The sequence below is a fragment of the Lampris incognitus genome, chromosome 16 (genome assembly GCF_029633865.1).
Source record: "Lampris incognitus isolate fLamInc1 chromosome 16, fLamInc1.hap2, whole genome shotgun sequence".
Classification (NCBI taxonomy): Eukaryota; Metazoa; Chordata; class Actinopteri; order Lampriformes; family Lampridae; genus Lampris; species Lampris incognitus.
The window spans coordinates 4,693,845-4,717,391 of NC_079226.1; the positions used below are offsets into that span (position 1 = coordinate 4,693,845).

At 45.7% G+C, this 23,547-nt stretch overlaps 1 protein-coding gene across 2 annotated transcripts; it reads left to right on the forward strand.

The window, feature by feature from the left end:
- Window positions 1–3,680: 3,680 nt before the first annotated feature.
- On the forward strand, window positions 3,681–13,877 carry haus2 (HAUS augmin like complex subunit 2). 2 transcript variants are annotated; one of them, XM_056296254.1, is made up of 7 exons: window positions 3,681–4,021; window positions 7,332–7,429; window positions 8,234–8,329; window positions 8,546–8,615; window positions 8,693–8,825; window positions 8,931–9,039; window positions 13,155–13,877. In XM_056296254.1, exons 2-7 carry the CDS (start codon window positions 7,343–7,345, stop codon window positions 13,275–13,277), a joined length of 618 nt encoding a protein of 205 aa, XP_056152229.1. In that variant the 5' UTR covers window positions 3,681–4,021; window positions 7,332–7,342; the 3' UTR covers window positions 13,278–13,877. The 2 variants fall into 2 exon arrangements, with proteins under 2 accessions (XP_056152229.1, XP_056152230.1); XM_056296255.1 differs by lacking the exon at window positions 3,681–4,021 and adding an exon at window positions 4,329–4,388.
- Window positions 13,878–23,547: the final 9,670 nt, after the last annotated feature.

A 23,547-nucleotide genomic window follows, 5' to 3' on the forward strand; every position in this document is an offset into this window, starting at 1 on the left:
TCGAAAGCTGCGGAGTGCGCTTGCGCGTTCTTCCTCCTTCTTAGATTTTAGGCGCTTCTTCCAACGTTACGTTGTATTACCGCCATCTAGTGGACTGGCGTGAGAGAAACAGTAGCGCCGGTCAGCGTGGATATCAGAATCCACTTTATTCTTGTGTGTTCTTATGCACGCACATACACACACACACACACACACACACACACACACACACACACACACATACACACAAAGAAAACAAACAGCAAAAGTTAAAAAAGAAGAAATAAATGGAACAACAACAAGACATTGGAGGCAAGCATGTATGCACAACAGGTACGTCGTTACTGTACAGACTAATCAACAACCTATGCCCATATCCATCCATCCATCCATATCCAAACCGCTTATCCTGCTCTCAGGGTCGCGGGGATGCTGCATGGAGCCTACCCCAGCAGTCACCGGGCGGCAGGCGGGGAGACACCGTGGACAGGCCACCAGGCCATCACAGGGCCAACACACACATTCACACCTAGGGACAATTTAGTACGGCTGATTCACCTGACCTACATGTCTTTGGACTGTGGGAGGAAACCAGAGGACCCTCCAGATAGCATCCGGATCTGGGCCACTTCAGATAATGATGCGGCACTGCTGGCCTTCTTCTGGCCCTGACAAAATGGATGTGAGCCTGAAGTGGCCCACATATATATAGCAAATATGGCCCAAATAGGCCAAATCAAATATGGGCTTCTTTTTTTTTTTGGCAAAGACGCGGTGCTCTCGGCAACATGTACTCTGGATGTGACCCTGAAGTGGCCCGTGTGGTAAATGGTGAATATGGCCCTAATATCACCAAACAAATATGGGCCACGTTTGGCAAATATGTGGCATTGCTATGGCTTGGTTCTGGCCCAGATCTGGCAAACAGGAGCCACAGCAATTTTGCTCTCTGGGCCTGGAGGAAACCCACACAGACACGGGGAGAACATGCAAAATCCATACAGAGGATGACCCGGGACGACCCCCCCCCCCCAAGGTTGGACTACCCCAGGGCTCAAACCCAGGACATGTTCTTCATATATTTTATAACTCCATTATAAGTGTGTTATCCTCTTTCAGTGTTGTATTGTGTAAATTGTGTAAACACAACATCCTTTGCACGTTGTCCGTGTTGGGAGCGAGATCCCTCCTCTGTGGCGCCCCCTTAGGTCCTATTTTTTCTCCCTGTTAAAGGGTCTTTTAAGGAGCTGTTCCTTATCCGATGTGAGGGTCTAAGGACAGAATGATGTGTTGCTGTAAAGCCCCCTGATGCAAATTCGTAATTTTTGATAACGGGCTATACAAATAAAATTGACGACTTGTTGATTGAATGTACGCAACCATTGTTTGGGCTCACGGTGATCATGGAAGCCCTGCTGAGGAAGAGAGCGAAGACATCTCTGACGAGCTGAACCCTCGACCCCCAGAGCCAGTGATTGTCAGAAAGACTGGTCTGCCACTGGAGCGGTGGAGACAGAAGAAAACCCACCTCTTCTTCTCGCACCACTGGCAAGAAAATTGCTCTGTCCTCCACCCTCCTCTATTCCCAGCGAGAGAATAGTCAGTGAGGTTGGGACTGTTTATGAGAAGAAGAGGAACAGCCTCAGTAGAGAAAATGCAGTGGAGGAACTTTATTTCCTGCACTTCAACGTGCCGCTCTTAACTGGGACTGGGACTAAAACCAAGAGTGTGTGCTCTATACTAACACTGTTGTTTATTTTATTTTATATTCATCCAAGTATTTAAACATGTTCATTCTCTCTCAGAAACAAGGCGATGCTGTTATCTGCTGATAAATGCTGCTGTTAAGTACATTAAAACTGTTTACCTATTTTTTATCCACAGACGTTTTTTATAGTTTAGATGTTTGACTACTTGTGGAAATTTTTTTTAAAATTTAAAACGGTAAATAGAGCACAGATCTACTTCAGCAAACAGAGACAGTGCAATTTTTTTATTTTCAAATGTTGTTTTGTGTCCAAGTGATGAATAAATTAGTGTTAAATAAATGTTGTTGGGACCAAAAACAAAGAGATGCTGCTGGGTACGCCTGTGTGCACTATACTACTACTACTACTACTGCTACTACTGCTACTACTGCTACCACTACTACTATTACTACCACCACCACCACCAATACTACTACTACTACTACTGCTACTGCTACCACTACTACTACCACCACCACCACCACCAATACTACTACTACTACTGCTACCACTACTACTATTACTACTACTACTACCACCACCACCACCACCACCAATACTACTACTACTGCTACTGCTACCACTACGACTATACTACTACTACTACTACTACTACTACTACCACCACCACCAATACTACTACTACCACCACCACCACCAATACTACTACTACTACTGCTACCACCACCACCACCAATACTACAACTACTACTACTGCTGCTACCACTACCACCACCAATACTACTACTACTACTACCACCACCACCACCAATACTACAACTACTACTACTACTACTACCCCCACCACCACCAATACTACTACTACTACCACCACCACCACCAATACTACTACTACTGCTACCACCACCACCACCAATACTACTACTACTACTACCACCACCACCACCAATACTACTACTACTACTACTGCTACCACCACCACCAATACTACTACTACTACTGGTACTGCTACCACCACCACCACCACCAATACTACTACTACTACTGCTACCACCACCACCAATACTACTACTACTACTGCTACCACCACCACCACCAATACTACTACTACTACTACTGCTACCACCACCACCACCAATACTACAACTACTACTACTGCTGCTACCACTACTACTATTACTGCTACTAAACTCAGGACATAAGGAGGGGGTGTGTTGCGTGTATTTGCATGTGCTTTATGTCTGCACTTGTGTGTGCTATGCACGCTGTGTCTGTCACTGCACCATATTGTATGTATTTTATGTGGCAGGTGTCGTGTCCAAAACACATGTGCCTCGGGACAAACAGAGTGACCTTGACTCTTGAGCTGGTCAGCGGACGCTCCTCTGCGGCACTGGAACACAGTTCCTGTGCTGCGTTAGCCCTGTCGCCACAGCTATGACTGGTCTTGCCCCAATCGTCCACTTCTACTCTGAGGAATCCGTCTCTTAAAAATCCAGATTCCCTTCACTCGACTTATCTCCACAAAAGACCCGACGTGCTGTAGTCCATCTCCACCCGTGGACTCCTGCAGAGGAATTCGCTTTAGTACTTTCTCTCTGGTTTCCGTTGAACCTTTTTTCTTACAATCCTTTTCTTCACTCCACGCAACTCCTTATCTTTGCCCCCCCCCCCCCCCCCCCGTGGCACCAGGTGTTGCAGAACTCTGTGTAAATGTTGCATGTTGCACCACTTGTAATGTCGAGCATGAGCCTCTAGCGCGTCTGTTCTTAAACCGAGTACACACCAAAGTCTCCCGGAGGGATCTGGGAATATACGCTGGTGTCAAGCTTAAATTCACGATATATTTTTTCATGGTGGAAATCTGACTTTGTTCAGTTCCGTGCCTTCAACCTCCACGGTTGATTCGTACTCCGGACCGGTAGGGGGAGGTAATGCGCCTAAACGCGGGAGGCCAACTGTCTTTTAAATACACAAAGAAGAAGCTTAAACCTCCGCAGACGAAGAGCGGGAGAGCGAAAGAGGAAGACAAGTCAGGCGGGTTAAAAGAAAACTCCCTTCATTTAGAAAGACGTTTATAACCGTTTGTGAAAGAGCCTACTGGATGACCCGGGCTGAGGACCAGCCGAGCTCGACTCCCGCCTAAAGGTGTTACCTCCTCAGGTCAGCCCACTGCGGACCGGCAGACAGCTGGTCAGGTGTGTCGTCCCACTCGGAGGGGTGTTCCCCCAAGGCAGACGAGGACAATCCGGCTTATCTGGACAATTCTGGCTGATGTACGGGAGAGTTCTGTTCCGTTGCTGCGTTTAGAGGGTTCCTGCTCGGTAACCAAGGTAAGGTACCGCTGAACTGGCCTGCCCCGTAGCTGGCTAACCGTGGAGCTTGCTAGCTGTGGAGCTGGCTAACTGTGGAGCTGGCTAGCTGCGGAGCTGGCTAACTGCGGAGCTTGCTAACTGTGGAGCTGGTTAACTGTGGAGCTGGTTAACTGTGGAGCTGGCTAACTGTGGAGCTGGCTAACTGTGGAGCTGGTTAACTGTGGAGCTGGCTAACTGTGGAGCTGGCTAACTGTGGAGCTTGTTAACTGTGGAGCTGGTTAACTGTGGAGATTGTTAACTGTGGAGTTGGCTAATTGTGGAGCTTGTTAACTGTGGAGCTTGTTAACTGTGGAGCTTGCTAACTGACGCTTCATGTAAAATCCAGGTAAGGAAATCACAGATTGGGAGATTGAGTATTGATTGAATACGTTCTCCCAATAAACTTTGTCCTGATGAAGTGATTCAACTTTCTATGACTTGAAGCTTCATTTAGCAAGACATTTACCCAGCCCTCCAGGAACCCATAAATTGAAGAACTGTGCGGGACCTTTACAAAAATACCCATTTCTGTTAATCCCAATTGTATTCATGGTCGCCTTTGTTTAGAGTGAACCCATTTATTTAAAAGATTACTACTACTACTTTCGGCTGCTCCCGTTAGGGGGCGCCACAGTGGCTCATCTGTTTCCATCTCTTCCTGTCCTCTGCATCTTCCTCTGTCACACCAGCCACCTGCATGTCCTCCCTCACCACATCCATAAACCTCCTCTTTGGCCTTCCTCTTCTCCTCTTCCCTGGCAGCTCCATATTCAGCATCCTTCTCCCAATATACCCAGCATCTCTCCTCCACACATGTCCAAACCATCTCCATCTGTCTCTCTTGCTTGGTCTCCAAACCGTCCAACCTGAGCTGTCCCTCTAATAGACTCCTTCCTAATCCTGTCCTTCTTCATCACTCCCAATGAAAATCTTATCTCCAGCTCCACCTCCTGTCTTTTCATCAGTGCCACTGTCTCCAGACCATATCAATCAATCAGTCAGTCAGGTTGCATATTTTATAGCACTTTTCTAGCTGCAACAGCCACTCAAAGTGCTAACATCAAACAAATCAAACAAATCATACATCTTCATAAATTAGTACAGTTGTAACATAGCTGGTCTCACAACCATCTTGTAAACCTTCCCTTTAACTCTTGCTGGTACCCTTCTGTCACACATCACTCCTGACACTCTTCTCCACCCACTCCACCCTGCCTGCACTCTCTTCTTCACCTCTACTCCTTGCATCCTCTCCATTCCACTGTCCTCCCTCTCATTCATGCCTATGTATTCCGTCTTGCTCCTACTGACTTTCATTCCTCTTCTCTCCAGTGCATACCTCCACCTCTCCAGGCTCTCCTCAACCTGCACCCTACTCTCGCTACAGATCACAATGTCATCTGCAAACATCATCGTCCATGGAGACTCAGATTAACATTTATCAATCACGAAAGTGTGCTGAAGTTGTTTATAAGCTATTTATTAATTTTGTTCAAGCTGAGAAGACATAAAACCCATTAAATAAAATCCAAACCATGACCTTCTGCGGTCTTTAAATTTATAATTACACCTTCTCCAGTTTCATTATCTCTAACTGCAACTTCTTAATTTTCAGCTTCAAGTACTCGCTGTCCAGCTTCTGACTTTCAGTGCCAATAAGCAGATGATGCTTGTAAATTGAACGGACATCCTGTGAAAGAGAAAGTGTGTCAAAGAGGAGCTGTTTATGTAGCTGGTAATAGCAATGTGTGTTATTACTTACTTCATTCCTTGTTTGGGTTTATCCTGCAGCAAGGTGGATGGTTTTACATAATTTGAACAATGCAGACACATCCAAAACTTGACACATTTGGTCTTCCTTCAGGCGTTTCTGTGACTGCAGAAATAGTCTGCTCATCAGGGTCCTTGCAAATAGAAGAACGTTGTGATTGTTAAAGCATAAGAAGAAAGAATTGCATAAGATGCTCAGTGTTTTTACAAAATGAGGGCTATTTTATTTATCTATTTGTTTATTTGAATAGGGACAGTGCATATTAATGAACATTGGTACCACAGATACACATATAAACATGCCGGATTGTAGCAACACTGCTCATTTCCATCCGTTGTCCCCAGGCAGGTCAAAGCAAAGAATAAAAACAGTTTTAGTCGCACTAACACAATAAATCCACTTTTTCTAACATCATGTAAACAAAGTCCGTGTAGCGTTCACTGCTATTAAAGAACACACACTGACATAACTTACAACTGATTGTTGCATTTATTTCCGGCTATTGTCGGCCACAGCCACACCGTATAGACTGCCATTATCTTTCTTAGACTCACAGGTCGTTTCTCCCTGCACATAGTTCCCACCCACTAACAGTTGACCCGGAAACAGTGCCGTACCCTCCAGAACTGAAGAACATTTCCCCCAAATGTGTTCCTCTAATACTTAAACCCCATGGTGAACACGCTAAATATCCATTCATCCATTATCCAAACCGCTTATTCTGCTTTCAGGGTCGCAGGGATGCTGGAGCCTATCCCAGCAGTCATTGGGATGCAGGCAGGGAGACACCCTGGACAGGCCGCCAGGCCATCACAGGGCCGTCACACTCTACAGTAGTACCCTCTTTCCACTGTTCTGGGCTGTCCGGGTGGCGTAGTGGTCTATTCCGTTGCCAGCCAACACGGGGATCGGCGGTTCGAATCCCCGTGTTACCTCCAGCTTGGTTGGGCGTCCATACAGACTCAGTTGGCCGTGTCTGTGGGTGGGAAGCCGGATGTGGGTATGTATCCTGGTTGCTGCACTAGCGCCTCCTCTGGTCGGTGGGGAGAGGGGGAACTGGGGGAATTGCGTGATCCTCCCACGTGCTACATCCCCCTGGTGAAACTCCTCACTGTCAGGTGAAAAGAAGTGGCTGGCGACTCCACATGTATCGGAGGAGGCATGTGGTAGTCTGCAGCCCTCCCCGGATCGGCGGAGGGGGTGGAGCAGCAAGCGGGACGGCTCAAAAGAGTGGGGTAATTGGCTGGATACAATTGGGGAGAAAAGGGGGGGTGTCCAAGAAAGAAAGAAAAAAAACTTCTGGGCTGCTTATGTACTCCATGCGCGCGCACAATGCAAGATTGTTCAAGCCTATTTTGAGTTTACGTTGACTGGACATGGCTGAGTAGGTTTAGTGGAACCGGTTGGACCTCGAGTTTAAGTCGAAGTTGATTCAAACCGGGCTTTTTCACTTTAACACAGATTTCATTAGCGGTTGATGGAATACCCCCATGGTGTGTTTCTGTTTATGTTCATCAGGTTTGGTCTAAATGAACCCGTGGGCTCCCAGTCCGTATGCCGTCACACCGGTTGCCGTCATGTTGGCCAGATGTGTGGCCAGAGGCCTTCTGTCTCAGGTGAGTTTTCAGGTCCGTGCTGTGGTTTATTTGACTGTATTAATGTCAGGTAAATTTAAATACGTAATAGTTGGAATTATACATACAAAATAAGCATTTTGTGTCTCTCAACCAAGGGTAACTGGAAATCTGAGTCTGTTTTACTCCAATCTTTCACCCATCAGCGATGTGAACAAACCTTTTACAGTATCAGGAAACATAAGAAACTCAGACTTAGTTGTTTAGTATTAGTACTCGTATTAAGAGACGTGTCAGTCAATCTGGGAGGGACACCAGCTTCCAATCCTGTGGTTTGTAGTTTGGTAGCGGAGCGACCCTTTGGTTTACATTTGGATTAAGGATTGTAGCTTTAATTCCTGGAGTACAAAAGCTTTGAGCAGTGGCACGACTCGCCCCATTTATTTTCCATTATTATTTTTCATTTATTTTCAGCAGCATGAAGTATACCGCCGAATGCTGCAATAACATGGAAACTGCATCAGTTGTAATGATAGGACTTGATTTAAAAACTACATATTTATTAACAAGATCAAATTACCACCATGGCTGATGGCATGCCGGTAATGAATGTGACCTGACCTGCCTCAATAGTATTTTGAAAATATCTCTTATAAAATAGAATAAGTTGTTAACACACTGTAGCCATTATGTTTAAGCTTCTTAAAATATTCTACATATTTTAAAGACAGAGCAATTGGGATGTAAACGCCCATTCATTTTGCCATAGGCAAGAAAGTGAATGATGTGGATCTGACGTGCTGTGAAGGACTAAAATGATATATCATCAGTCTCTTTATTCTACAGGAGGATGTAGACTCGGTTCCCAAGGAGACTTACGCCTTCTCCTCCCATCTCCAAGAAACTGAACAACAAATGAAAAGTAAAAGACGTCTGAATGAGGTACGGCTGTTGGTGAGGTATTCAGAACCCTTACGCCTCACAGTCTCCTGAATGGGTTACTCCTACAGCACAGAGTTGAACCCGCAGCCTTCGACTGTCAGTTAAGGGTTCCATCGCATGTGTAGCTCAACGGATGAAGCAAGGCACTTACTTTGCCAGGGTTAAGAATTGAATAACAACTATTCTAAGCTAATAGGTTTGTTTTATTTATTTCAGGTACTACTGGAGATTGACCTTTTGAAGCTGGAGAAGGAGAACGCTGATGTCACCCATCAATTCTACCTGAGTAAGTTTAAAAGTTTACATGAGAAAGACACACACACAGACAATACATTTACAGTACATTTTGTCCTATCTGTTCAGGCCGGAGGTTTGTTGCTCTGCAGAAGTTTACCAGTCACCTCCAGGAGGTCCTGAGGGAGCAGACGATCCTGAGACAGAGGCTGATGAAGCCGCTCTGTCAGACCAACCTGCCAATTCACGCTGACCTCCACAGGTACAGTCTAATGTTGTGCCGGGAGGTCCGGACCAGCCCGTGTCAGTCTTCCTAAGCCCCAGTTAACTACCAGCTATTAAAAAACCTGTCTGCTGTCCTGTCAAGGTATGTGGTGGATCTTATCAAGATGGTGGTGGACTTCATAGAGACTCTGGAGAAACACATGACCACCGTCCGCACCATTCCCACCGTCAGCGACGCGATGGTCAAACTGGTAAGCACCCAGAATTAATGCTACCGAAACATTATTTAAGTTGTGATTCTGGTTCTCCTTTGAAAGAACAAAAACCGGTGGTTCATGAGTTTGTCTGGAATCAGTCATCCAAGAAGAATCTTAATTTCCTCTGTGAAAGAAAGGCCAGATGTGCTCAAATGACATCATGAAGAAGCTGATGGGATGAGCGGTAAAAACATTTTCATATTAGTCGTACTTTGTTCTGACATTATGATATTTGGGCCAAGTTTTCCAACATTTAAATGATCCAAATAAGAAATCAATAATACACAAGTAAGAAAAACAAGTTAGATAAAATTTAAGTTACAAATAAATAAACTATATATAATATGGGGTCAGTATTATAAAACTGCACTATCAGTGGCGTCCATTTTTTCTATATAGGTTAAAAATGGTTGCCATATAACATAAAATTTGAGCACACCTTCTTGTGGAATAGCGAATTTTTTCCAAAGTCAAATGATGCACAAGTTCTTTAATGCATAATTTCAAGGTTGGAGGGAATTTTTCTTTCTATTTAAGGAGTACAAGTCATCTAAAATAGATGCAAACGCTATCATTTTTTGCCTGGGGACTAAGATGTATATCATGTGGAGCTACTCCAAATACAGCAGTAATAGCAGAAGGGTCTATGGGTATTTCCAAAACATCTGTAAAGGTTTTAGATATTGATTGCCAGAAACTATTTAGTCCTGGACAAAAAACAAAACATGTGTGAAAGAGTGAGTGGTGTCTGCCTGCATCGGTCACACATAGGATCGACACTACGCATAAGCTGGTCGGGTGTGGCGTGGCGTGGTGTGTGTCAAAAACACATCTCTAGTGCAACACAAAGCTTCTCCCAGGCAAGCCAACCCCCCCCCTTCTCGTGGTTCAGACTGTTATCAATAACAGGGCTCTGGCTATGGGTGAATCGCCGGCACCCTAGAAAGTAACCGGTCCCCTGCTGCCTTTAGGGATAGGCTATTTAGCCAAAGGCTAAGGGCGGGGCAAACCTTGACAGAAAACCCCCGTAACCTGCCTTGACTGCACTGACTGGAGTGTTGCCGCATCTACAGACCTGGATGACCTTACTGACACTGTGACATCTTACATCAGCTTTTGTGAGGACATGTGTGCCCACCAAAACCCTCTGTACCTTTAACAACAATAAGCCCTGGTTCTCAGCTAAACTCAGGCAGCTTCGTCAGGCCAAAGAGGAAGCCTACAGGAGTGGAGGTAGAATCCAGTTAACAAAGCCAGAAATACACTCACAAAGGAGATCAGAGTGGCAAGAAGGTGCTACAGGTCATTGGTAGAAAACCTGTTTTCTACCAATGACCCAGTCTCAGTCTGGAGCGGTTTGAAAGACATTACCCACTACAGGAGACCATCCCACCACACTGCAGGGAACTATCAACTGGCTGATGACCTCAATGGTTTTGCTGCAGGTTTGGAAAAAAGCAAACTTTCACACCCCTCACCCTCTCCAGCCACAATACACAACCAACTGCACCCCCTGCCAGCCACTCTACCCTCCCTGGTCTTCCTGGTCTTCCGTCTCTTCCAGAGACAAGACCAGGAAGGCACCGGGCCCGGATGGCGTCACCCTCCTTTTCTTAAAATGGGCAGTGTTCGTAACATTTGTGATATCGTAATGTGAAGGTAAAATAAGAAAGAGTTCACAAAATAAAATATCCAATTGCACCATTTGTTATTCATAAAGATGGTAAGGCATCATATTCTGACCACCCATAGAGATGTCTGGACAATTGTAAATATAAAATAAAAAAATTTAAAAAAGCAAAAGGAAAAATAAATAAGTAAAGCGCAGTCGGTAACCTAGTAAGTGCTCTCCAGCTTATCTTCCTTCTTCTGGCATAAGTAGGCAGTTTTCATAGCCATAGTGTATGTCATAGTGTTCGTCAGCCAAAGTAATGTTTAAACAATTGTAAACACAGTGAGAAGGAAAAAAAGCAAAAAGAAACCACAAAGCAGCCAGTGACCTACTACATATTTTCCACATTTATCTTACTTCATTTAACCAATTAAATGGGTAGTATTTATAACTTTTGTAATCGGTGTGGATTGTTTACTCACCAGAGAGGACATGGTTAATCCTTTAATCCTTCGGTGCTTCTTGTAGAATTTTGGTTTTCACATCAACCATGGCGTCCTCTGGACTTGGAAATGTGCTGGATAGTAAAGGCCATACACTGAATACCATCTTGTCCACGGAGCAGCTGCCTGACTTCGCTGAATTCAGATCTTGCTTGTACATGGCGGGGGGGGGGGGTCTCATCCGGTAATAATGGGGACGGTGGTTCCTTTGAACTAGATAGGAACAGATTCCTTGGCACAGCGAAGGACTTCGACACAGTTTTGATAATGTCGTTTCACCACAATGGCATGGGGCTTACCATTTGGTTTCCTTGCCTGGAGACCCCCGTGCGATCTATCAATTAGAACATCTTTGTCCATGTTCAAAACTTCTTGCAGTAGCTTGGAGACTGCCGCTGGAGTGGTTGGGCCAGGGGTCTCTGGAACATTCAGCATTCAAATGTTGGAGCGTCTCATCCGTCCCTCCATACCAAGGCATTTTTTTCGTAAACCGGTTACTTTCGTCTCAGGCCTCCCTATCTTGGTTTGCAGCAAAGCCATGTCGTCTGAGCATAACCCATGCTCCATTTCCGATATGGTTGTTTTCATCGTCTCCACACCCAAGTGAATTGTTGCAGGATTTTTTGCCACTTCTGTTTTTATGTGTGTAGTTTAGATTTGATAGCCTCAAGTTCCTCAGCCGGCACAGTCTTTAGCGCCAACCTAAGCAGTATAGCGAGGGCTTTTTTCATTGTGGTGAGAATTTCGACTTTCAGGTCCGCCACTCCCATTTGGTTGTCTGGTCGGGGGGGGGGGGGGTCCCTCGGGCTCGCAGCTTTAGGCCCAGCAGTGGAGGCTCCTCTAGTAAATTTAAACTTTTGCAAACTGTTGGCAATTGGCACAGCAATACCAAGATTGAGCTAATGAAAAGTGAAAATAACAAACTTGGAACAATACTTCACAGGCTTTGTGGGTGTAGAGCGCCTAAACAAGACGTTTAAACCGAGTTTATGCAGAGCTTATCAAAAACACAGACCACTTAATTGCCTGTTCAATAGCCCCCCCGACTTAGTCATCATCTTAATTCAGGCTTGAGTCCATGTCGACACTAATATTTCTGGCTTGGTTTGTTGTTTTTAATGTTACGAATTTGTAGTTGAGTGCTGACTTTTAATTATTATTCCTAGGCTCCAAAGACAATCACTTCAGTTTTATCTTTGGGCATCTTGGAATTTTTGTCAATTAGACAATCAATTTGTTCAGTGCACTTACTTAGCGCTTGTATGGGATTATAGTTTCCTGGTGATAGATATGGTTATGTAAATCTGTGTGTCGTCTGCCTAATTATAGTAACATATTTTGTCATTTTCCATAATCTGAGGTAGCTGGAGCATATAGATTTTAAACAGAAGAGGCCCCAAAGTGGAGCCACAGGGAACTCCACAGGTCATTTTTGTCCTCTCAGATTTGTAATTGCCAAGGGTCCGCGGTGGCGTAGCGGTCTAAGCATCGGCTTGGAGTCGATGCAGTTGCCCACTGGGGACTGGGGTTCGCGCCCCGGTCTCGTCAGATCCGACTATGGCCGGACTCGATGAAGCAGCAATCATTGGCAACGCTGTCTTAGGGAGGGGGGCGGAGTCGGCTTGTGTTCGTCATGTGAATGCGTCTCTGTGTGTGTCGGAAAAACAGTGGTTCGGCTTGGATTCGCCTTGTCACGAAAGTGGGGAGGCGCTTTCCTTCGAGACTGCCGGCCGGAGAGATGCAGTTGGCGAACGCATGCAGTACGAGGGTGGGTGTTTGAATTAAAAATAGGGATCAATTGGCCACTAAATTGGGAGAAAAAAGGGAAAAATCAGAAATAAAAAAAAAAAAAAAGATTTGTAATTGCCTATAGACACATCATTACTAACATTATTATTGTCTACTACCTGAAACATCACCCAGATATCAGTTAACGCCTCAAAAACTTGTTTTAGTCTTCCTGACCCCTTTAATTTGATCGCTCTCTCTCTCAGAATAACGCCCTGACCCAGCTGTTAGCTCAGGTAACAGAGGTGGAGAAGTTATCTGAACAGGTTATCCAGTGGAGAGACCGGCACATCAGCCTCCTGACACCTTCCAAGAGGCAAGAGGAATAACCCACAGCTCCTACGGCGAGAACCACCCAGCGCCTTCTCTCATGGACCCAGAGAAACCCAACAAAGCTCACATATCTGGCATACGTGTATGAGGATACATTTTTATTACATTTATTCTATGAACAAGTTTCTTTCTGGTTTCTTTCTGGCACAGGATTCTCACCTGTAGTGTTAGAAACACAAGGTCTTTAGGATCAACAGGATTGAATGAAGTATTTCAGATGTTCCATGTCATTTTTCTGAAGGAGAAACGGTGGAGTTCTGCTTTTTGTAGAGAAATACCCGGTTAGCAGCTTAGTGGGGGAGCCACAGAAAAAGATTTTTAAAAACATCTTTCGTGCACCCAACTGAATACAGTTACATTTGGTTGAATCTTCTCTATCAGCCAACTGTGGGATGGACATTGACAGTCGAAATGTTTCTGTATTTGTTTCAGAATTGTCTGAGAAACCATCATAATTTCTTGGTTTTCTTCATCTAATTTTTCCTCTTAATCCATACATATTAACTCAAGTCAGGCGTTTGAAATAAACCCGTTTTGTGGAAAATTTTTACAATTACTGCAGCACTTTTGTAAATAACTTCTGTCCTGTGGCCTGTCATGTCAGTTCTAATAAAGTTTAATTTTCAATTTGTTTGGTGTGTTTTGACCTGTAAAAGCTGAATCACATGGTTACAGGTGTCCAAGGCTGCGGTTAAAGGAGGTGCTCTGCTCCTCTGGGAGTTGTCTACCTGTATTGTTGAATATAAAAACAATGAATAGGATTTTCTTTCGGTTTCAGCAGGAATGGGCTGGAAAAGCTGGACTGGATTCAGGAAGGAGTTTAGAGTTCTATTGTCCGTGGAGCTCAGTGATAAGTCACCATGTAGAGTCGTTTATACAGGCCTTCATTAAAGTCCGACACCACACTGCGTCCAGTGGTTTAGGTTACATTGACACTCTAGGTCTCGATACCCAGTTTAAATTTTTTGCTTGTACATGGTTGTTTTCGGCCAACTGTTTACATCTACCTTTAAAAGTGACCCATATCTCATTCCTGTGTTGCCATCATAACTTGGGTTTGAACTTGAAACAACCTGCACGTGTCGGTCAACACCAGTTTGCTCATCAGTGACGTAAACAACCACACATGAACACGTGCCGTTCAAAATGACAAGTCTACTGCTATTTCCACCTCTTCCTGTCCTCTGCATCTTCCTCTGTCACACCAGCCACCTGCATGTCCTCCCTCACCACATCCATAAACCTCCTCTTTGGCCTTCCTCTTCTCCTCTTCTCTGGCAGCTCCATATTCAGCATCCTTCTCCCAATATACCCAGCATCTCTCCTCCACACATGTCCAAACCATCTCCATCTGGTCTCTCTTGCTTTGTCTCCAAACCGTCCAACCTGAGCGGTCCCTCTAATATACTCCTTCCTAATCCTGTCCTTCTTCATCACTCCCAGTGAAAATCTTATCGTCTTCAACTCTGCCACCTCCAGCTCCTCCTCCTTTCTTTTCATCAGTGCCACTGTGTCCAAACCACATTTTATATTTTTCCTTTTTTCCCTAAAATGTTTCTGATTGTTCTTCACTTTGTTTTATATGCTGCTATTTTGTGTGTGACACGATTTATCTTGGTTTATTGTTTTTACGTTACAAAAACCTGCCATTTCAACAGGGGTGTAGACTTTTTGTCCACGCCTAATCCTGCAGTGTTGAGACATGGCCACTGGGTGGCAGCAGAGGTGTCTTTCTAAATCATCTGTTGCTCCATGCGCCATCATGTGGAGAAAGGCTCATTCGTCTGCGCCCCCCAGCGTGACTCATTTGTTAAAAATAATAGCAAAGCTCATGTTTGAGTTCCTCGAATAAATCGTTTCATCGGTTATGTGACGAACCTTAGACGTTTGTCATCAATAGATTTATTAAATTTTCTACAACTCAAAAAGACTACAACACACCCACATTCCTCATATCTGAAAATTACGTCTGCATACAAATGTATGCAACTCTATATATATCCACACACACACACACACACACAACTGAACCACAACAAAGACAAATAACGCTAACACTAAAAGGGCACGTTCTGCGAATGCACTGGATTATGAGAGTCCATCCAAACTCTGCACGACTTTCATCCAGGCCAGTCGCCCAGGCGACCAGGCTTTTGCAGAGGGTGCTGTTTATTTAGCTAGCCGTTTTTTAGGTGCCAAACACACAGCCATTAGAAAATTCGCGGACGTCATAAACTAAGTAAAATTTACTTAAACAGCACCTTTCACAACCATCCATCCATGAGCCAGGCCGCTTATCCTACTTAGGGTCTTTCAAAACCCAAGGTAGAAAATGCTTCACAAGGACAAACGGTTAAAATAACAAAGACGAGTCCAACACAAAACGTGACGACAGCACAATCAAAAAAATAAAAGAGGCATCACAAATCAAAATAGTGTCAACGAATTGAGCACAAAGAAAGAGGTCTTCAGCTGGGACTTGGAACAGCCAGGAGAGCCTGCTGACCGGCCTGCCTGCTGACCGGCCTGCCTGCTGACCGGCCTGCCTGCCTGCCTGCTGACCGGCCCGCCTGCCTGCCTGCTGACCGGCCTGCCTGCTGACCGGCCTGCCTGCTGACCGGCCTGCCTGCTGACCGGCCTGCCTGCCTGCCTGCTGACCGGCCCGCCTGCCTGCCTGCTGACCGGCCTCAGTGGCCCAGTGGTTAGCGCTGTCGCCTCACAGCAAGAAGGTCCTGGGTTTGAACCCCAGGGTTGTCCAACCTTGGGGGGGGGTCGTCCCAGGCCGTCCTCTGTGTGGAGTTTGCATGTTCTCCCCGTGTCTGCGGTGGGTTTTCTCCGGGTGCTCCGGCTTCCCCCACCATCAGAAAGACATGTGTGTTAGGGTCAGTACTCCCGTCTCTGCCCCTGACCGAGGCGTGGCAAGACGGACCGGAGTTGGTCCCTGGGACTCCCCCGCTGCACGGCGGCTGCCCACTGCTCCTAGCTACACAGCTAGGATGTGCTAAATGCCGGGAGGAGTTTCCCCGCGGGGATCAATGAAGTATCTCAAAATCAAATACCAGATGTACTCGGGAGCAAGACTACTCAAAGCCTTACAGGCGAGGAGCAGGATGCTGCACTGGGATGCTTCATGAATGGGAAGCAGCGTAGTGACGTCAGAACCGGGGGGATGCAGAGCGATATGACGCCACTGGTCAGTAGTCTTGCTGCAGTTTTGGACCAGCTGTAACCGGGTAACAGCGTCTTGGCTTAGGAGGGAATAAAGAGGATTACAGTAGTGTCAGCGGGACACGGATAACCAGACCACTTTCCAAAGGCCTTATACTCCAGACAATTCAGCTGTGCAGCAACTTATGGAAAATGTTGTAAATGCTTCATAAAGCTGTTCGTGTTTTGTTCGTACAAACTTTAAGTCTTGGTAAATTAAGCTGCCGTTACATAGGCCTGTGCTGTGTGTGTTGCGGTGTCCTGCCACGTTGCCCGTGTTTAAAAACGGGTAACCGAGTTCAGTTTGACTTGGGTCGGATCTGGAACGAGGACCGTAAATGAGAGCACTGAATTATAATTAAGAGCAGCCAGACCGTCGTCATATTTATTCATGTCCACCGAGAGACAAATTGTCTCCATCTGACGTCTGCGAGCCCAATATATCCCGTTTATCTGGTACATTAAATAACACTAGGAACTACTGGCTGATGCCGTTCGACACAAATACACAGAACCTTCTGGTACTGATTCAAATCAGAGAGACTGTTGAGTGCTGACAGTTTCCTCACCGCTGCTCACGCGTCATAGGAGACGGCCCAAGACCATTTAGTGTAAATGGAAGTAAATCACACCACATCATGTCTCCATTAAACTAACAGCCAACTATTGACATCCACTTGTAGGTCACCACAGCAGAATATCAGGTGGACACAACCACCCGTCTCACTCACACATGACATTTATCTAAATTCAGGACCTTAAGCCCTTGAGCAAGGCACCAATACTACCAGGGTTAAGAGTTCAATTCCCACTGAAATAACCCCAACATGGACAGTGTAGTTGTTTTCTACTGTGTGTGTGTGGTTTCAAAGCTTGTAGGTAACTGCCATTCTTCAGTCAGCCTCTAAGACTGCAGGGAAAGGAAAAAGACTCCTTCATTTGCTCCCTCTGCAGATAACAGTCTGCCTCCGAGATTTAAACATTTCAAAACAGCCCAGAGCCAGATACTGTTATTGTCTGCTGCTCCCTCTACAAATCCACTTAGCATGGCTGGCCCATCAGCGCCAACCTTTCCCCGAGCACCCCTCAGGGCCCCCGGCTGACAGGAGATGCTATCTGGGTGACTGTCTGGACCACCAGTGGGCCCCTAGGGCCCCGGCATGGCGCGCCACCTGTTAAACAGATAGCCGGGGGGAGGGGGGGTTGTTTGGGGTCATGTTTGGCCAACACGATAACAGGAATCCAGCTCCACCTGCAGGGACAACTGCAGTTCTCTGGATTAAAGAAACGAGGAGGCGGCTTATTTGAAAATTCATTGTAGGATTTTTTTTTTTTTGGGTGGGGGTTCAGGACAATGAGGCTCATCATTTGCTCTTTAAAAGTAGAAATACTCACATTTTTCAAAATAGGGCTTGTATATGATATGTATGTGTAAGATATATATATATATATCATACATGTATATGTTAGGGGTAATGTGAAAAAACGGTTAATGTGCAAACTACCCGGTTAATGTGCAGATTACCCAACGGGGCGGTTAATGTCCACATTACCCGCCAGAACGGGTTATCTGCACATTAACCGGGTAGTCTGAACAGTACCCGCCTGGGTGGTTAATGTGGATAGAACGAACCACATTACCCGGGTAGTGTGCACTCTACCCGCTTGGGCGGGTAATGTGGATAGAACGAACCACATTATCCACATTACCCGGGTAGTCTGAACTCTACCCGCTTGGGCGGGTAATGTGGATAGAAGGAACCACATTATCCACATTACCCGGGTAGTCTGAACTCTACCCGCTTGGATGGTTAATGTGGATAGAACGAACCACATTATCTGGGTAGTCTGCACACTACCCGCTTGGATGGTTAATGTGGATAGAACGAACCACATTATCCGGGTAGTCTGCACACTACCCGCTTGGATGGTTAATGTGGATAGAACGAACCTGCAACTCATCTTTTTACGATATTTTGATATTTAAATACTAGTAGGATATTAGCCAGATGAGGGAGGGGATCGGGCACATTTTTGTCTTTTTTGATTGGTTGTGTAAAAGTGCATGTGAAAGGTGTCGCCTGCTCATTCATGTGTCTTGCCTGATTGGCAGACAGGAAGTGCATGTTGACATATGTTTCCTCTGTTTCTGCTCCTACATACTGGGCTTATAAACGGATGTGGTTCTGTTTTCATATCATCTAGTCTTAAGTGTTTCCCCCGCCAGTACCCCTCTTCCATAAAGTGTTATTGACCAGTCTGTCCACGGAGTGATTGCTATTTGGGATTGGTTGAATGACGCATGTCTCCGGTGAGAGCAGGCTATAGCAGCCTGATGGGAGACGGCCGACACTGATATTTCTTTTCACCCTTGTCAAATGTGTAGGCTACTCCTTCATATCAGGGATCAGATAGAGAGGGAGGAGGAGGAGGCCTCATGTGTGTGTCCTTTGATGCTAATAGCCTCGTTATACAAGTGGGGGGGGGGAACGTTGATCAAAAGACAGAATGATATCACCAACGTCTGTTCTTTCATTTACCCCAACTTGTGTTTCCTCACATGGCCTCACTTCATGAGTCATTAGGCTAAAAACCTGCTGCTGATTTACATATCAAAATATCGTAAAAAGATGAGTTGCAGGTTCGTTCCATCCACATTAACCATCCCAGTGGGTAGTGTGCAGACTACCCGGGTAATGTGGATAATGTGGTTCGTTCTAGCCACATTAACCGCCCAAGCGGGTGGTGTGCAGACTACCCGGGTAATGTGGATAATGTGGTTCGTTCTATCCACATTAACCATCCCAAGTGGGTAGTGTGCAGACTACCCAGGTAATGTGGATAATGTGGTTCGTTCCATCCACATTAACCATCCCAGTGGGTAGTGTGCAGACTACCCAGGTAATGTGGATAATGTGGTTCGTTCTATCCACATTAACCATCCCAAGCGGGTAGTGTGCAGACTACCCAGGTAATGTGGATAATGTGGTTCGTTCCATCCACATTAACCATCCCAGCGGGTAGTGTGCAGACTACCCAGGTAATGTGGATAATGTGGTTCGTTCTATCCACATTAACCATCCCAAGCGGGTAGTGTGCAGACTACCCAGGTAATGTGGATAATGTGGTTCGTTCCATCCACATTAACCATCCCAGTGGGTAGTGTGCAGACTACCCAGGTAATGTGGATAATGTGGTTCGTTCCATCCACATTAACCATCCCAGTGGGTAGTGTGCAGACTACCCAGGTAATGTGGATAATGTGATTTGTTCTAGCCACATTAACCATCCCAGCGGGTAGTGTGCAGACTACCCGGGTAATGTGGATAATGTGGTTCGTTCTATCCACATTAACCATCCCAGCGGGTAGAGTTCAGACTACCCGGGTAATGTGGATAATGTGGTTCGTTCTAGCCACATTAACCGCCCAAGCGGGTAGTGTGCAGACTACCCAGGTAATGTGGATAATGTGGTTTGTTCTATCGACATTAACCATCCCAGCGGGTAGTGTGCAGACTACCCAGGTAATGTGGATAATGTGGTTCGTTCCATCCACATTAACCATCCCAGTGGGTAGTGTGCAGACTACCCAGGTAATGTGGATAATGTGGTTCGTTCTATCCACATTAACCATCCCAAGCGGGTAGTGTGCAGACTACCCAGGTAATGTGGATAATGTGGTTCGTTCCATCCACATTAACCATCCCAAGTGGGTAGTGTGCAGACTACCCAGGTAATGTGGATAATGTGGTTCGTTCCATCCACATTAACCATCCCAGCGGGTAGTGTGCAGACTACCCAGGTAATGTGGATAATGTGGTTCGTTCTATCCACATTAACCATCCCAAGCGGGTAGTGTGCAGACTACCCAGGTAATGTGGATAATGTGGTTCGTTCCATCCACATTAACCATCCCAGTGGGTAGTGTGCAGACTACCCAGGTAATGTGGATAATGTGGTTCGTTCCATCCACATTAACCATCCCAGTGGGTAGTGTGCAGACTACCCAGGTAATGTGGATAATGTGGTTCGTTCTATCCACATTAACCATCCCAGTGGGTAGTGTGCAGACTACCCAGGTATTGTGGATAATGTGGTTCGTTCCATCCACATTAACCATCCCAAGCGGGTAGTGTGCAGACTACCCAGGTAATGTGGATAATGTGATTTGTTCTAGCCACATTAACCATCCCAGTGGGTAGTGTGCAGACTACCCAGGTAATGTGGATAATGTGGTTCGTTCTATCCACATTAACCATCCCAGTGGGTAGTGTGCAGACTACCCAGGTATTGTGGATAATGTGGTTCGTTCCATCCACATTAACCATCCCAAGCGGGTAGTGTGCAGACTACCCAGGTAATGTGGATAATGTGATTTGTTCTAGCCACATTAACCATCCCAGTGGGTAGTGTGCAGACTACCCAGGTAATGTGGATAATGTGGTTCGTTCCATCCACATTAACCATCCCAGTGGGTAGTGTGCAGACTACCCGGGTAATGTGGATAATGTGGTTCGTTCCATCCACATTAACCATCCCAAGCGGGTAGTGTGCAGACTACCCAGGTAATGTGGATAATGTGGTTCGTTCCATCCACATTAACCATCCCAGCAGGTAGTGTGCAGACTACCCAGGTAATGTGGATAATGTGGTTCGTTCTATCCACATTAACCATCCCAGTGGGTAGTGTGCAGACTACCCAGGTAATGTGGATAATGTGGTTTGTTCTATCCACATTAACCATCTCAGCGGGTAGTGTGCAGACTACCCAGGTAATGTGGATAATGTGGTTCGTTCTATCCACATTAACCATCCCAAGCGGGTAGTGTGCAGACTACCCAGGTAATGTGGATAATGTGGTTCGTTCCATCCACATTAACCATCCCAGTGGGTAGTGTGCAGACTACCCAGGTAATGTGGATAATGTGGTTCGTTCCATCCACATTAACCATCCCAGCGGGTAGTGTGCAGACTACCCGGGTAATGTGGATAATGTGGTTCGTTCCATCCACATTAACCATCCCAGCGGGTAGTGTGCAGACTACCCAGGTAATGTGGATAATGTGGTTCGTTCTATCCACATTAACCGCCCAAGCGGGTAGCGTGCAGACTACCCGGGTAATGTGCAGATAACCCGTTCTGGCAGGTAATGTGCACATTGACCGCCCCATTGGGTAATGCTTAATTTCGCTGGCACTTGTGTCCAGTGACAATAAAGGTTCCTTACTTACTACAGAAGTCGTCAGTTTTATTTGTGTAGCCAAATATCACAAATTACAAATTTGCTTCAAGGGGCTTTGCAGCAACACAACATCCCGTCCTTAGACCCTCACATCGGATAAGGAACTCCCAAAAAAAAAAAAACCTTTTAACAGGGAGCAAAAATAGGAAGAAACCTCAAGGAGAGCAACAGAGCAGGGATCTCTCTCTCAAGACGGACAATGTGCAATGGATGTTGCGTTTACACAATTTACAGAATACAACATTGAAAGAAGCTGTCCCTTTTCCGCCTTGTTCTTCATCCCTTTGACCGTCACCCTTTCTTGCGTCTAAACGACCTCTTGCAGCCTCGATGATTGTTCTTGTTACTGCTTCACAGGTGTCTACTCTGCGACGTGTCTGATGGTCGGGAATGTCGATGTGCCTTAACTCTTTATGAACAACATTCAGATCCTTTGAGGCATCGCTTACCTTTGTGATGTGTTCGTGAAGCAGGTGGTTTGAGCATTGTCCATTCAGCGCTTGTTTAGCGTCTTTAGTGATAGCCTTCCCCTTCTCGTAGCTCACACTGAAACAGTGAGCAAATCTTCTCACTTGCTCATCGTGCAGTTTTTGGCCCTATTCCATTAACTTGCGGCCTCTCTGGCCTCTTTGTGGCTCTTGTGAGGAAGTGTGGTTATCGGCTCCTGTGCCTTCGGTCATTTGTGGTTGCATGGCTGTGCAGTGCCGCTGCACGTCTTCATCGACATCCTCTCTGTCGTCCTCGGAGCAAAACTCGAGGTCTGCTATTTTATTTGATTTGGTTTAGTTTGGTTTAATCTAATCTTGCCTTTAGCTGTAATTACCTCATTTACAGTAATATAAGTTAGGTCTAATGTACCCTACGCTTAGCTGAGTAGTTATCTTATTTTGATATATAACTACTATAACTTATGGCCAATTACACTATTTTGACCTATTTGTCACAGTTTTATAGCCTTATTTAAACTTAAATCACCACGAGTGACAATTAAACAAACAAAATGTATTAACTCTTAGTTAAACTTGCACACTTATTAAGTAATAGCCATTCACCTTTAAATATGCACTATATTACTAGTTCTGCCTTACTCTTAGTACTACTGGTTTTTTAGTAAATATTTACAACATACCCTTTCTTGTTTGCAGTGGTGATGGACAGGCTGACGGACAAGATCAGGCAGGAGTCTCCGTGGACTATGATGTTTGCGGATTACATTGTGATTTGTAGTGAGAGTAGGGTGCAGGTGGAGGAGAGCCTGGAGAGGTGGAGGTATGCACTGGGGAGAAGAGGAATGAAAGTCAGTAGGAGCAAGACAGAATGAATACATATCCGTGAATGAGAGGGAGGACAGTGGAATGGTGAGGATGTAAGGAGTAGAGGTGACGAAGGTGGATGAGTTTAAATACTTGGGGTCAACTGTCCAAAGTAACGGGGAGTGCAGAGGAGAGGTGAAGAAGAGAGTGCAGGCAGGGTGGAGTGGGTGGAGAAGAGTGTCAGGAGTGATGTGTGACAGAAGGGTACCAGCAAGAGTTAAAGGGAAGGTTTACAAGATGGTTGTGAGACCAGCTATGTTGTATGGTTTGGAGACAGTGATGCTGATGAAAAGACAGGAGGCAGAACTGGAGGTCGCAGAGGTGAAGATGATAAGATTTTCACTTGGAGTGATGAAGAAGGACAGGACTAAGAACGAGTATTGGGAACAGGATTAGGAACGAAGGACAGCATTAGGAATTAGAGGGACAGCTCAGGTTGGACGGTTTGGAGACAAAGCAAGAGAGACAAGATTGAGATGGTGTGGACATGTGTGGAGGAGAGAT